At 61.6% G+C, this 14,005-nt stretch overlaps 2 protein-coding genes across 2 annotated transcripts in view; one reads left to right on the forward strand and one right to left on the reverse strand.

The window, feature by feature from the left end:
- The window catches only part of NPR2 (natriuretic peptide receptor 2), a 15,825-nt gene extending 5,020 nt beyond the window's left edge, over positions 1 to 10,805 (forward strand). The window contains exons 2-22 of the mRNA XM_029961526.1: positions 4,770 to 5,020; positions 5,105 to 5,218; positions 5,496 to 5,631; positions 5,723 to 5,817; positions 5,901 to 6,033; positions 6,148 to 6,232; positions 6,336 to 6,456; positions 6,971 to 7,045; positions 7,206 to 7,283; positions 7,422 to 7,526; positions 7,786 to 7,857; positions 7,934 to 8,093; positions 8,167 to 8,322; positions 8,404 to 8,572; positions 8,683 to 8,829; positions 9,009 to 9,132; positions 9,261 to 9,329; positions 9,418 to 9,592; positions 9,669 to 9,767; positions 9,863 to 9,954; positions 10,127 to 10,805. Of these exons, the coding sequence (XP_029817386.1) occupies positions 4,770 to 5,020; positions 5,105 to 5,218; positions 5,496 to 5,631; positions 5,723 to 5,817; positions 5,901 to 6,033; positions 6,148 to 6,232; positions 6,336 to 6,456; positions 6,971 to 7,045; positions 7,206 to 7,283; positions 7,422 to 7,526; positions 7,786 to 7,857; positions 7,934 to 8,093; positions 8,167 to 8,322; positions 8,404 to 8,572; positions 8,683 to 8,829; positions 9,009 to 9,132; positions 9,261 to 9,329; positions 9,418 to 9,592; positions 9,669 to 9,767; positions 9,863 to 9,954; positions 10,127 to 10,189 (2,519 nt within the window). The 3' untranslated portion in view covers positions 10,190 to 10,805. The remainder of the gene's footprint in view (positions 1 to 4,769; positions 5,021 to 5,104; positions 5,219 to 5,495; positions 5,632 to 5,722; positions 5,818 to 5,900; positions 6,034 to 6,147; positions 6,233 to 6,335; positions 6,457 to 6,970; positions 7,046 to 7,205; positions 7,284 to 7,421; positions 7,527 to 7,785; positions 7,858 to 7,933; positions 8,094 to 8,166; positions 8,323 to 8,403; positions 8,573 to 8,682; positions 8,830 to 9,008; positions 9,133 to 9,260; positions 9,330 to 9,417; positions 9,593 to 9,668; positions 9,768 to 9,862; positions 9,955 to 10,126) is intronic.
- A 588-nt stretch (positions 10,806 to 11,393) lies between these two features.
- Positions 11,394 to 13,981, reverse strand: SPAG8 (sperm associated antigen 8). Its single transcript, XM_029961574.1, has 6 exons — positions 13,866 to 13,981; positions 13,014 to 13,425; positions 12,196 to 12,367; positions 12,059 to 12,104; positions 11,837 to 11,951; positions 11,394 to 11,711 (listed from the first exon to the last, which is right to left on the reverse strand). The coding sequence occupies exons 1-6, from the start codon at positions 13,967 to 13,969 to the stop codon at positions 11,487 to 11,489; spliced, it is 1,074 nt and encodes a 357-aa protein (XP_029817434.1). The 5' UTR covers positions 13,970 to 13,981; the 3' UTR covers positions 11,394 to 11,486.
- Between the last annotated feature and the right edge of the window lie 24 nt (positions 13,982 to 14,005).

The following is a 14,005-nucleotide window of genomic DNA, read 5'->3' on the forward strand; positions in this document are numbered from 1 at the left end:
GAGGGCTCCCTGTGGGGGATCTGCGCAGCGCTCGGAGAGGGGAGGAAAAATCCTCCGTGGGGCACAGCCAGGGGCTGAGGGTGCGGTGGGATCCGTGTGGGGCACAGGGGTGCAGTTGTACCCGTCTGGGCACATTAGGGGGAAGGATGGGCTGTGCAGCAAACAGAGGGTACAGCAAAGGGGTGGCGGTGCCATGGGGCCCATCTGGGGTGCAGTAGGGGACTAGGGTGCTGTGGGCAACATGTCGGCGTTAAAGGAGCAGTAGGACCTCTGGGGCACAGAGAGGGGACAGAGATGCAGTGGGACTGACTGCTGTAGGGCACAGCAAGGGACTGGGAACACAGCGGGATCTGTATGGGGCACAACAAGGGGTCAGGGCGGCAGTGGGACCCATCTAGAGCACACCAAAGGGATTAGGGGGCTATTGAGATCTGTGTGGGGCACAGCAAGTGAATGGGGACACAGTGGGATTATGTGGGGTGCAGCAACAGTCCAAGGAGACAGTGGCACCTTTGTGGGACACCATGAGGCTCTGAGGAAACAGTGGGACCTGTGAGGCATGCAGTGAGGGGCCAAGGACAAAATGGGACCCATGTGGGGCACAGCAAGGAGCCAAGTACGCAGTGGGACCCATGTGGGGTGCAGGAGGGGATGGGCAGAGTGAGACCCATGGTGGGGCATGGCAAGGGGCCAAAGGGGCAGTGGGATTCCTGTGGAGCACAGGGAGGGGCTGGGAGCACAGTGAAACCCATGTGGGGCATGAGGATGGGCTGAGGGCACAGTGGGACCCACGTAGGGCACAGGGAGGGGTGGGCAAAGTGGATTGTATGTAGGGCAAAATGAAGAGTGAGCACATTCCGTTGCGGTGGGTTTGGAGGAGCAGCAGGACCTGTACAGGAAAGTGGCTTCACAGAGGAGAAGGCACAACCTGAGCCCCTCCAGGGCCAAACTCTGTGCCAGTGGAGAGACCAGGATGTGGCACAGGGAGGAGGCACAGTGTTTCCCTCCCTGCCCCCCAGCTTGGTCAGCCTTTACCAGGGAGAGCCACCCTCACCTTGATGGAACACATGCTGTGAAAGGCACCCTGCGGGGCCACCTACCCTCTGTGTTAGCAGGACCGGGTGTCCCTGAGGGCAGGCGGGACCCAGGCACCTCCTCAGAAGCTGAAGGTGAGGGAATGGACGTGGCCGTCTGAAGGACAGCATCGGCTGAGGTTACGTGCCCAGATGGTGCCAACATGCCGAGGTGGTGGTGCCGTGCTCGGGCAGAGCCCCCCAGACTGGCACCTGGGCTGTGCCTGTCCCTGCAGTGCCCCTGGCATGGGGCTGGGATGGCCCCACCCTGCTGATGGAGGGATAAATCAATTTGGTGCCTTTTGAGTGCCCCAAGAGAGCAGCTATATTGGGAGCGGGAGGAAATGGAGGGGCTGACGGAGGCAGCTGGAGAGCAAGGGCAGCCTGATGCTCTTTCATAATTGATGAGAGGGGTGTATCGATCCCGGGGAGTCAGCCACTCCGCAGTGCTCCTTAATGGATTCTGAGATGCTGTGTCATTAAGAAGGACATCCAGCCAGGATAAGTGGAGCCAGATGGGCCAGTGGGAGACGTGTCTGAGGCTGTGCGGGACCAGGCTAGGGGCGTGTGTGTGGCGCTTTGGAGTGCTGGACTGGGTTCCCCTCCTGTCTGAAGTTGGAGAGGCTGAGTCCATGGAGTGAGCACGCCGTGGTGGGCTGCAGGAGCTGAGTAGCCTGTGGCTGCTCCTCTGGGATGGAAGCTCCCTGTGTGCACCAGCATCAGCCAAGGAGTGTGGAGCTTCTCGTGGAATGGGGGCAAAGAACTGCACGGGGAAAAAGGCTAGAATTAGCAATTCCTGCCAATGTTTCCGGCTTGGTGCTGTAAATCACCACAGTGGGAATCAATCCCTCCTGGTGCAGGCAGGGGGTCGTGGCTGCTGGAGGAGGACATCGGGCATGGGCAGAGACCTGAGGGCCCTCAGAGCTGGCATCATATTTTCACAGAATCACAGAAAGGCTTGGGTTGGAAGGGACCTTAAAGATCATTTAGTTCCAACTCCCTTGTTATAGGCAGGGATGTGGAGAGGGTCTGGGCCCCTCTGGCCACAGCCCAGAGATGGGGCCAGAGTGCGGGGCTGAGTGCTTGGCCCCACAGAGGTGGGTGCCCAGGGCTGCGAAGCTGATGTAGGTGTATGGGGCAGGAGAGGGAACCTGCAAGGCTGTCCCAGGGGTCCTGACCCCAGCATGGTGTGGCATAGAGTGGGAAAGCAGGGTTTTCAGTTGTAGTCATATCCATATCCATATTCATGCCCTGCAATGACACCGTATCATCCCTCTTAGCGTCACCTTCCTTCTCCCAGGTGGTGGGCAGGAGTTTGGTAAACCTCTCCCGAGGAAAGCCACTTCCTTGCCCCACTGTGTGTCCCTAGCACTGCTGATCCTCAACATTTGCAGGTCTAATGAAGGAGCAGGAGGGGTTGTGGGCGCATCGCCCGTATCACCAGGGCCTGGGCGACGTGCAGGGGCCCACGTCTCTTATGCCATTTGCAAAAGTGTTGATATAATTAGAGCTGTGGTTGAGGGAATTAGCAGAGCATCTGCCTGCAAAAAGCCCAGGTCCCCTGCCTGGGGAGATGGCTGGGTGCTGGAGGGGAGTGCGTTTGGTCCTCACCCCTGCAGTCCCCCCGGGCGTGCGAGGGCCGCCTGGCCAGGACGAGGGTCTCTGTTCTGCAGTGCCCTGTGCTGGTGGGGCTGCTTCAAACTGGGATTTGCTGTCTGAAACTGGGATTCACCCTCAATATAGGGTTATCTTCTATCATGTAGGGGTCAAGCAGCATCCTGCTGCCTCACCTGCAAGCTCGTGGTCCTGCCCCTCTCCCGGGGCCTGGCACTCTGCCTTTCACACCACAGACACCCCTAAATAATTGCCAGGGGGCTGGATGTGCCCCAAATTTGTAGGACCCTGTTCCTCTTGTCCTCTGTGAAACTAAGGCTGGCTTTGGCCATTTGCCCTTGGGGGGCTGTGTGCACCCACTGGAGTGCCACTGGCCATGCAGGAGGCTGCCAGCTGGAGGCAGCTGCCCAGGTCAGGGAGAGCCTCAAGCATTGACCCTTTCCTTCTGCATGGCTCCTGCAAACTGTCCCTGGGGAGCCGTTCAAGCGTCATCTACCCCCTTGCTTGGTGGCCTTTGACCAGGCAGGCTTTCGCTGCCGCCGCGGGGGCTGGCTGCCTGCAGCGTCCCGCTATCTACCACCAGCTGTTGTGGCTCACCAGTCCGTGTGGCTGCCTTTTCCTGGCGCCTGCAATGGGATGGGGAGGGTCCCATGCTGTGTCCTTAGGGGGGGACCCCCAGGGTCTGCGTGCCAGGGAGGTGCTGAGCTGCCCATCCTGCATGAGAAGTTTGGGGACAGCACATTTCTGGGTTCAGGACTAGCGAAGTGGGGAAGCCGAGATGGTTTATTTGAAGTATTGCAGCATTCAGAGGGAACCATTTCAAACTCTGGAACAGGCTTTTGCTCACACACAGCTCATGCTGCTGCAATTTCCCTCTCCCCCGTGCCCAGGAGCAGCTCCCCACATTGCTGTGGATTCTCTGTGCCCAAGGCGGCTGTGCTGGGTTTCTTCTCCCACCCTTGGGCTGCCTCACTGCCACCGTGGGTGACCCTGTCAGCCCCTGTCAGCCCTGCTGCCCCCATGGCCGGGTGCCTGCATGGCTAGGTGCCGTCCAGCAGCAGAGACCTCATCCCAGAGGAGCGGGGCTTCTTTGCTGTCCCCAGCCCCCCCGTTACCCGGGTCCAGCCGGGGCGCTGGGCCCCTTGCAGAAAGGCTGTGCGCCGGGGCCAGCGCCCAAGCGTGACATTCCTCCGGCACCCGCCGCCGCCGCCTCCTCTGTTGCTCAATCCCGGGTTCCCAGCCAGGCTGGCTGGAGCGGGGCCCCGGTTTTCCGGGGGGAGGGAGGAGGCAGTGTCAGGATCCTCAGCCAAGGGCATAGAGGGCCCCTGCTTGGGGGGGTTTTGGACACTCTCAGATGCCCGTCCTTGCTGCCCGTGGTGCCCTGTGCCAGCCCCATGCCGCCCACACACAGCACCTGGGTGGGCATCCCATGGGGGCTGGCTGAGCCCTCAGCAGCGGCTGGGGGCTCACAGGGCGGCCTGACAGGGCCCAGGCACCCCCTTGCCGCGTGGGTCACACCAGCGAGATGCGATGCTCTGTTTCCAATTAGCGCCAGTGGCCGCAGAAGGTGCTGGAATCTGGGAACCTGCGCATTCCTGCCACACTGCCGGCCAGCCGCGAACCCAAACATGGGTTTGTCCCATTCCACAGCCCGGGCTCCCCAGGGGCCTCTGGGCGGACGGCCCCACCGCCTCTCCCGGCCCCCCTGGTCCCCTGGCTGGGGCCGGTGTGGAGCAGCCAGGACGCTGATGCCGGGGGGAGGCATCTCCTGTCTGGCTTTTACTGGAGCAGGGTGTGTGACGTCTGTGCCTGGGGCAGCCCCCTCATGTTTTGGAGCAAGTTTTCCCCTGTTCTCCTTTCCGCCCTCAGCCCAAGGTGACTGATGGGGCAAGAGTGGGTCAGTGCTAGCAAGGGCGGTGGGGCTGTCTGTGGGGCACAGAGAGGGGTGAGCCAAGCACTGCCCCATCTGCCTGCTCCACCCCCCCACTCACCCACCCTGCAGGCAACAAGTGCCCCCGGGGCTGCTCTGCCCCATCCCCCCAGAGGAAAGCATCCCACCCCACTGCTGGCTGTGTGCCCCAGGGTGCAGTGGGGTGTTACTGTCCCCCCGATCCCCCCTCCTCTCTCCGGCAGTGGTGTATCTCTGCGGGCCGCCGGAGATGCTGAGGCAGATCATGCAGCTGGCACAGCAGGAAAACCTCACCAACGGTGACTATGTCTTCTTCTACTTGGATGTCTTCGGGGAGAGCCTGCGGGGCGACTCTGCCCGTGACCCCTTCAAGCCCTGGCAACAGAGCCCCGGCCAGGATTCAGGGCTGCGCGAGGCTTTCCAGGTGAGATGTGCACACTGCCTGGGGACAGGGATCTCCCCAGCCTGGCCCCTGGTGTGTGAACCAGGGTGTTGTGCTTGGTTGCAGATGGTGCTGGTGATTACCTACTATGAGCCCCAAAACCCTGAGTACCAGCATTTCCAAACCCAGCTCATCCTGCGAGCTAAGCAGAAATTTGGAGTGCAGCTCAACTACTCTCTGGTGAGTGAGTCTGCTTGCATGATGGGGTGGTGGGGACCTTCCACATGGGTCTGAGGTACCTCTCCAGAATGCAGAGGGTGGAATATGGCCACAGGCAATGCTGGGGGGACTATCCCTGGTGGGAACAGCCATGGGCACTGCCATCCCTGCAAGGTGAATGTTGGTCCCAGTGTGGGGTTATGGGGCCATGGGTGGGTGCATGGTCCTGATGTGGAGGTCCCAGGGCCAGGGTGCTCCTGTGTGCGTGGCTGTGGGTGTGCTCAGGTTCCCCCCACAGATGAACCTGGTGGCGGGGTGTTTCTATGATGGGATGCTGCTGTACGCCATGGTGCTGAACGAGACCCTGCGTGAGGGAGGCTCCAAGAAAAATGCCACCCACATCATCGAGAAGATGCGGGACCGCAAGTTCCAGGGTAACACTGGGACAGGGGCAGCCGGGCTGTGAGTGCTGTGGGGGTGGTGGAACCCAGTCCCTGTCCTATCCGGGTTTTGCTTCTCCCACAGGGGTGACGGGGCTTGTGAGCATGGACAGCAACAATGACCGGGACACTGACTTCAACCTATGGGCCATGAGCGACCCCAAGACTGGGAAGTACGAGGTGGGGGCCAGCACCAGTTTTCCCCCAGCTAGGGCAGGGATGGGATGCTGGGGTCTGGGGGGCCTCATCTCTCTCTGCTTTAGGTGGTGGGACACTACTCGGGTGTGGAGAAGCAAATTCACTGGCTGGGGCGACCCATCCCCTGGGTGAAGGGGGCTCCCCCCTTGGACAACCCTCCCTGTGTCTTTGATGTGGATGACCCCTCCTGCGATAAAAGTGGGTGCCCTGGGTCCCCACGTCCCTTGGGCCCCAGTGCCCTTCCTTATGGCTGCGTACCAGTCTGGCCATCATGGCCAGTTGGACCACCCTGACATCCCCTCCTGTTTGCAGCCCCCCTCTCGATGCTGGCCATCGTGGCTTTGGGCACTGGCCTCACCTTCGTCATGTTTGGCATCTCCAGCTTCCTCATCTTCAGGTCAGCTGGGGCTGGGGGATCCTCTGCCTGGGCACCAGGCACCTCTCAGTCTGCTGGGGGGGGCAGGCAGGGCAGGGGGATCTGACAGCCATGTGTCCCTCAGGAAGCTGATGCTGGAGAAGGAGCTTGCCAGCATGCTCTGGAGGATCCGCTGGGATGAGCTGCAGTTTGGAAGTCCCGAGCGGTACCACAAGGCAGCGGGCAGCCGGCTCACCTTGTCCCTGGTGAGAGGTGCCAGCTCTGGGGCACAACCCTGCCCTTGTGCTGCCGTCCCTCCCTGCATGACACCCCTCCCTGTTGATTCCCTACATGGCCCTCTGTTCCTTACAGAGCCAGAGCCCCACTGCACTCGTCCCCTAAACAGCCCTTCATCCTTACATAACTCTCCATTCCCTAGTAGAGATGCACTCTATCCATCCCTGGCATGACCCTCCATCCCCTGCAGTCACTGTAGTTCCATCCCCTACACAGCCCTGAATCCCCTACAGAGCACCATACCTCATCAAGCTCCTGTGTTGCTCTCCATCCCCTCACAGACACACCTTATCCCTACACCCCTTCAGTGCACCCTCCATTCAGTCCTCACCCTCCCTACAGAGCATGCAGAACTTGCCCTGACCCTTTACAGCCCATCCTGCATCATCCCCTGCACACCCTTGAGTGTTCCTGCCCTGCTGCGTCGGTGTCTGCTACCTTGCCACCCCAGGGTTCCCCTCCCTGATCCCCTCCTTCACACAGCGTGGCTCCAGCTATGGCTCCCTGATGACTACCCATGGCAAGTACCAGATCTTCGCCAACACCGGCCACTTCAAGGTCAGTGCAGCAGGTGGGAACCCCTCCTCCTGAAATGCCCCAGCTCTGTTGGTGTGCTTGCCCTTGGCTGCACCCCCATCCCACAGGATGCTGGCACCTTCCTTGCCTCTGCAAATCCACTCAGCGGGCACTGACCTCTCTTCCTTCTCAAACATCCCAGGGCAATGTGGTGGCCATTAAACACATCAATAAGAAGCGCATCGAGTTGACACGGCAGGTGCTCTTCGAGCTAAAACACGTAGGTTTGGGGTCTATGCTGGGGTGGGCAACCTGCTTGGGGGTGCAGGGACTGTTCCTGGGACTGGGGGAGGCTGGTGGGAGCAGCAGCCCATCTCCTCTAACCTCGAGACCCACTTGGCTCCACTTCCACCTGCAGATGCGCGACATCCAGTTCAACCACCTGACTCGCTTCATTGGGGCGTGCATCGACCCCCCCAACATCTGCATCATCACCGAGTACTGCCCACGGGGCAGCCTGCAGGTAGAGGGGCTTAGGGACACCAGGGGCAACACTTAGACACTCCTTGTGACCTGGCTGGGCTGGGCACTGAGGACAGGGCTGTGGATACTGGTGGCCCTTAACCCTACAAGGCTCGCAGCCGAGCTGCCCAAGCAGGTGTCAGAGGCTGGTGGAGGGGAGGGGGCGAATGCTGCAGACCCCACTGCAGCTGGGTGCTTGGTGAGACTGCTGCCACCATGCCCTGGGTGCTTGGTGGGGTCCACTCATTGTGCTACCCCAGGACGTCCTGGAGAACGAGAGCATCAACCTGGACTGGATGTTTCGCTACTCCCTCATCAATGACATTGTCAAGGTACCCAAGGGAGGGGCACAAGGGGCTGGGGGAGGTGCATGAGGGATACCAACTTCACTGTGTCCATCTGTCCCAGGGAATGGCCTTCCTGCACAACAGCATCATCGGCCACCACGGCAGCCTCAAGTCATCCAACTGTGTGGTGGACAGTCGCTTCGTGCTGAAGATCACCGACTATGGACTGGCCAGCTTCCGCTCACCCAGCGACAATGAGGACACCCACGCGCTCTATGCCAGTGAGTGCCTGCTTGGGGGGATCACAGGGATGGGGTGGCCCTGCCTCACTGCTTCACGGCTGTGTCCCACCAGAGAAGCTGTGGACAGCCCCAGAGCTGCTGCAGAAGGGGCACCTGCCCACCCCGGGCATGCAGAAGGCTGATGTCTACAGCTTCGGCATCATCGTGCAGGAGGTTGCTCTGCGGAACGGCCCCTTCTACATTGAGGGCATGGACCTGAGCCCCAAAGGTGAGGGTGGGAGGTGGCTGTGGGGCGGTTCTGTCCCTGCTTTGGAGGGTCTGGTGCTCACCATCACCCACCCCCTGGCAGAGATCGTGCAGAAGGTGCGTAACAGCCAGAAACCGTTCTTCCGCCCCTCCATCGACATTGGGGTGCACAGCGAGGAGCTGGCCGTGCTGATGGAGCGCTGCTGGGCGCAGGAGCCAGCCGAGCGCCCCGACTTCAGCCAAATCAAGATCTTCATCCGTAGATTCAACAAGTGGGTGGTTGGCGAGTGGGAAAGGTGGGGCGGGAGTGGGGACGGCGATGGGGATGGAGGTGGTTGGGGGGCACCTCTTCTGGCAGTGCCAGCTGCCTGCACTCTGGCAGGGAGGGAAGCACCAGCATCCTGGACAACTTGCTGTCGCGCATGGAGCAGTACGCCAACAACCTGGAGAAGCTGGTGGAGGAGCGGACACAGGCCTACCTGGAGGAGAAGCGCAAGGCGGAGAACCTCCTCTACCAGATTCTGCCCCAGTGAGAGGGGGAGACAAGGGAGCTTGTGGGTCTGGGGTTTGGCATGGGGTCAGCATGCACCCACTGCTGTGTGAGCATGGAGTCCCTTGCCAGCTCTCCATGCTGCTGTAGGGCAAAGGATGTGGGGGAACAGTGGGTTGGAAGTGGGAGCTCACCACCATCCTCTCTGGTCCCACCAGCTCTGTGGCGGAGCAGCTGAAGCGTGGGGAGACAGTACGGGCTGAGGCTTTTGACAGCGTCACCATCTACTTCAGTGACATTGTGGGCTTCACTGCCCTCTCGGCAGAGAGTACTCCCATGCAGGTGAGAGAAGAGCTTGGGGGAAAGCCACTCTCTGGAGCTGGTGGGGGTCTCACACCCTAGCAGTGCCATCACTGGGGTTGGGGGGCCATGCCTGCTCCCAGCCTCACACACACCCTTGCTCCATTCAGGTCGTGATGCTGCTGAACGATCTCTACACTTGCTTCGATGCCATCATTGATAACTTTGATGTCTACAAGGTGAGGGTGTGGGTGAGCCAGCACAGTCCCCCAGAGTGAGCCAGGCAGCAAGGAGCCCAGGTTCTACCTGCTGCCCCTTACCCCACAGGTGGAGACCATTGGGGATGCCTACATGGTGGTCTCGGGGCTGCCGGTGCGCAATGGGAAGCTGCACGCCCGTGAGATCGTCCGCATGGCCCTGGCCCTGCTCGAGGCCGTCAAAACCTTCAAGATCCGTCACCGTCCCAACGACCAGCTCCACCTGCGCATCGGCATCCACACTGGTGAGTCCCCGTGCCTGCTGGCACCACAGGCCATCCGCCTGCCCCGCAGTGTCCCTAAGTGTCCCTGTGCTGGCAGGTCCTGTGTGTGCTGGCGTGGTGGGTCTGAAGATGCCACGGTACTGCCTCTTTGGGGACACGGTGAACACTGCATCCCGCATGGAATCCAATGGCCAGGGTGAGCCACGGGGCTGGCAGCTGGGGTCCAGCACCTCAAGTTGTGTTCAGCTCCCTCACCCAGCCAAGTCTCTTTTTCCCCTCTGTGCTACCCAGCCCTAAAGATCCACGTCTCATCCACCACCAAGGAAGTCCTGGATGAGTTTGGCTGCTTTGATCTGGAGCTGCGTGGGGATGTGGAGATGAAGGTGAGGGCACAGGGATGCCAGGGGGGTGCAGCTGTCCCTTCCTGCTGTATGGGACATGTGATGAGGGCATGGGTTCAGGCTGGGACCCTTTATTCCCCTCAATGCTGGGGATGACACCCAAGGAGCAGTGCCAGGGGCAGGGAGGTTCTCACTGCCCTCTTCTCCCTCCCAGGGCAAGGGAAAGATGCGGACATATTGGCTGCTGGGCGAGAGGAAAGACCCCAAAGTCGTCTGAGCCCAGTGGCAGTGGCGGAGCCCCCAGCCTCAGTGGGACTGCCAGTGCCTTCCGGTGCCTTGACCCCCAGGACGCACCGGCACCCCCCTCACTGCATCCACCACCACCTCTGCAGCCCCCCTGCTTCAGCAGGGCCTGGGCAAGGTGGGGCAGCGGCCATGTCACCGTCTGCCCCCCCTCCATCAGCACCAGCAAAGCCCACCTTCCCCCACAGCCCCTTGGAGGGGGGAACTGGCCCAGATCCAACCCTCATATCTCCCCCACCCTCTAGGGTCCTGCCATCCCTGCCCTCTCCCGTGTGGCTCAGCTGGCTCTGAGCTGGTCCGGGGCCTGGTTGCCCCGTAGGGCACTTTGCCGTCTCTTTTCAGTACCTGGCCCCCAGCAGAATTTGTGCCCATGTCACCCTGTCCCTGGGGTGGGGGGAAATGGGGATTCCTGCCAAGACTGACTCCTTGGCCAGGTCAGGCTTCAATGCCGCAGCTCCCCCCCTCCCCAGTCTCCTCTTCTCCTGTATATAACCCCAGTGGGTCATGTAAATACCACCCCCTCCTCCCCCAGGTGTAAATATAGGACTCGCTGCAACTATTTTGTTGAAATACAAACTTCCCCAAATCCATCTGTTACCTGACCTCTGCTTCTCTCTGTCCTGGAGTGCCAATAAGGGACAGGGGCTGGGGGCACCCCAATATCGAACTCAGCCTTGGCTGGGGTCAGCTGCCTGGAGCATCCCTAAGCATCATATCCCGGGGCTCTGTCTGCGGCCGTAGGGTGGGGGGCCGGGCACGGGGGGCCGGGGCCGGGCAGCCGCAGCTGTTGAGGGCTCAGGCAGTGCTGGGAAGGCAGGGCTGCCGCAGCGGGGTTTGCTTTGGCGTGAGGGCTGCAGTGCGTTCCTCTGAGCTCATGCTCTGGCCGCCCTGCTGCCGCCTCTTACTGGAACACACCTGTGCCTGGGGACCGGGACGGCGGCTGCATGTCGCCCGCTGCGTGTGCCGGGAGGGGACATGTCCCAGTGGACGAGGCTGTGCCAAGGGCTCTCCCTTCATGCCCAAGGAGGGAGGCTTGGGGCCACAGCATGTTTTGGGTCAACAGTGACTTGCACCAGGGCTGGAGGGTTTCCCACTTGCTGCATGGCCCTGCGGGATTTGAGATCCCAGGGACACTGTGGTCCCCCTCCAAACATCCAGCCTGAAGACAGCCTTGGGGTGGCAATGAGGCTGGGACCACCTGCGTCCCCTTGCTTTTTAATCCTTGAAGGTCTGGGGCTCGCTGCTCAATGGGTCACAGGGGTGGGGTGGCCCTAGGTACACAGTGATGGGAGTGGAGAAGGTTGCGTTCCTCTTGAAGGGAATGTTTCTGCTGAAGAGGGCAGTGACACCCTGGAGAGGAGAGAAGGGGAGAGGTCCCTGTCAGCAGCTGAGACCCCTGGGGTGCTGGCAGGGTGAGGTGCTGGGGGACTTACTGGTACTCCACGGGCTTGCTCCAGCCAGAAGCTGGTTGGCTGCTCTGTCAAGTAGTTATGGGGCTGCAAATGGAAGCAAAGTGACAGTGGGCCGGAGGGACAGCACACTCGGGGGGACACAGGAGCCTTGCAGCCTCCCTGGGAGCTGCCACAAGCTGGGGGGTGGGGGAGGTGTCTCCTGCCTGTACCTGAGTGATGGATGGAGGTGTGGGCTGGAAGCCCCTGGCAGCGTAGTCCCGGTGCGTGGTGGAGACAGACTCCATGGGCTGTGGGCGGGGACGGATCTTCTCCTCCGTCTCCTTACTGCAGTCAGAGCAAACACCCCTCAGCCCTGGGGTACCCCCCACTCCATGTCCCCTCTGCCAGGGCACAGCCCCAAGGACGGGTGTCACACAGGGGTGCAGGCTTGCCTGTATTTCTCGTAGAGCATGGATGCCAGCGTGGCCTTCCGCAGCCCTGCAGAGGGAAAAGTGCCATCAGCACCCCCAGCTGAGATTCCCTCAGTGCCTTTCTGGGGGGCACACGGCTGAGGGGGGCTCAGTCTCACCTTGCTGCAGCAGCAGGGCCCTGTGTGGCGGGCGGTAGGTGTCCGTGGTGGAGCTGTCGGTGAGCGAGGACAGGAACTGATGGAGTGGCAGTCCGTGGAAGCCGCGGTGGTGGGCGGAGTCCTCACTGCCTAGCTCCTGCCCCAGCCCAGAGTTCAGGGGGTCCACGACTTTCTAGAGATGGACAGTAGGGGCTGTGGAAGGGGGTGGGAACCCACCCTGCAGTGCCCCCCATGCCTGCTCCTGGCTTTTAGGCTTTTGATAGCCCCAGAGGCACAAGCTGCAAAAAGGGGTCACAGTCCTTCCAGCCAGCTCCCTGGGAACGCTGGAGCAGGGACACCTGCAGCTTGGACAGGGCTGACCTCTCCTGCCTGGTGGAGGTCTGCTGACCTTGTATGGCTGTCCCAAGCTGAGGGGTGCCCAGACTGCCCCTACACTGGGCAAGCTCTCTTATGACACTTGAACAAACCATGGGGTCCCCAGACTGTGGCACAGTTTGACCCACCAGGTGCCCCCCAAGCCTTGCTTGCCCCACATCTCTATGATCAGCTGTGACATGGAACTCCTGCCTGCCAGCAGCAAGATCCCAGCTTCCCTCCCAAAGCCTCACTGTCACTCCCCACGTGCCTTCCCGTGCCTTTTGTGCTATTGAATTTCATCCCCTTTCTACCCACTGGGCTCAAAGTCATCTGGGAAGTCCTGGCTCAGCCAAGGGTGGCTATCTAAAGAGAGGGGTCTACCCAGGAGCGGGGAGCATCACAGAATCAGCATGTGGGATACGGTAGGGCTGGTTGAGGGCCATTTTCCCCGATGGAGTTACCTCCCCCAGCCAGGTGCGGATCGGGCGGCCCCGTCGGGTCACTGGCTGGCTGGGCTGCTCTGCTGGCTTTGGTGGGGAGAGGGGCTCCACCGGCACCTCCTCGCGACACGTTCCCCACTTTCCAAGCCAGGGAGGCAGCTTGATCTCAGAGGGATCGTTCCCAGTCTCTCGGGCTGGCTCAGGGCTGGGCACGGGTGGCAGAGCCTCGGCAGGCGGCTCAGTGGGCATCTCCGGCACCTCGGCTATGTCCGACATCTCCTGGAGCCTCTTGGCGGTGGCTGTCAGCGGCTCCTCATGGCATGGAAGCTTCTCCATGGGCACATCAGGCAGGCGGATACCACCCTGGACCCTGCCCAGGCACGGTGACCTCTCCCCAGGGCATGTGGGACCCACATGGCCCGTCAGAGCTACCCTGGAGATGAGAGCAAACCCTGAGGAAAGGCAGCAGGGCACATCCTTCAGCCCCTCATTGCCCACCACATCCCCAGCCCCCACCAGCACGGGCAGGGTCCTGAGGCGAGGGAGCCGGGGTCCCCTGCAGTGTCACCCCCACACTGGGACAAGGGACAAGGAGGGATTTCCCTCCGTTTGGGGGACAGAAGCAATGCCTGCTGCTGGGTCTGCGCTCCGGAGGGCTCTCCCCTCCACAGCTCCCTTCTGCCCGCTTGACCTCCTGCAGCAATATCCTTCCCGCTGTCTCCAGCCCGGGGTTCTGCCCCTCATATCCACCACCCTCCTCCCTTATCCCCCCCTGCTCCCCCCTAATGCCCCACAGGCCGTGCTCCCCAGCTCTCCCCCTCGGGGGTCACCCTGAGGGGTCTCAGTGCCCCTCGCTTCCCCTCCCGGCCGCACCCCCAGGGGGTGCCGGCTCCCGGCTCCATGGCGCGTGCGCGGGGGGCTGGAATGCGCGTCTCTCCATGGAGACGACGCGCGGCGGCCGCGTGCGCGCCTCCCATTGGCGGAGAGCACGGAAGGGGCGCGGCCAGAGCCCG

This window comes from Manacus vitellinus, unplaced genomic scaffold, assembly GCF_001715985.3.
Source record: "Manacus vitellinus isolate BGI_N305 unplaced genomic scaffold, ASM171598v3 scaffold_36_pilon, whole genome shotgun sequence".
Lineage (NCBI taxonomy): Eukaryota > Metazoa > Chordata > Aves > Passeriformes > Pipridae > Manacus > Manacus vitellinus.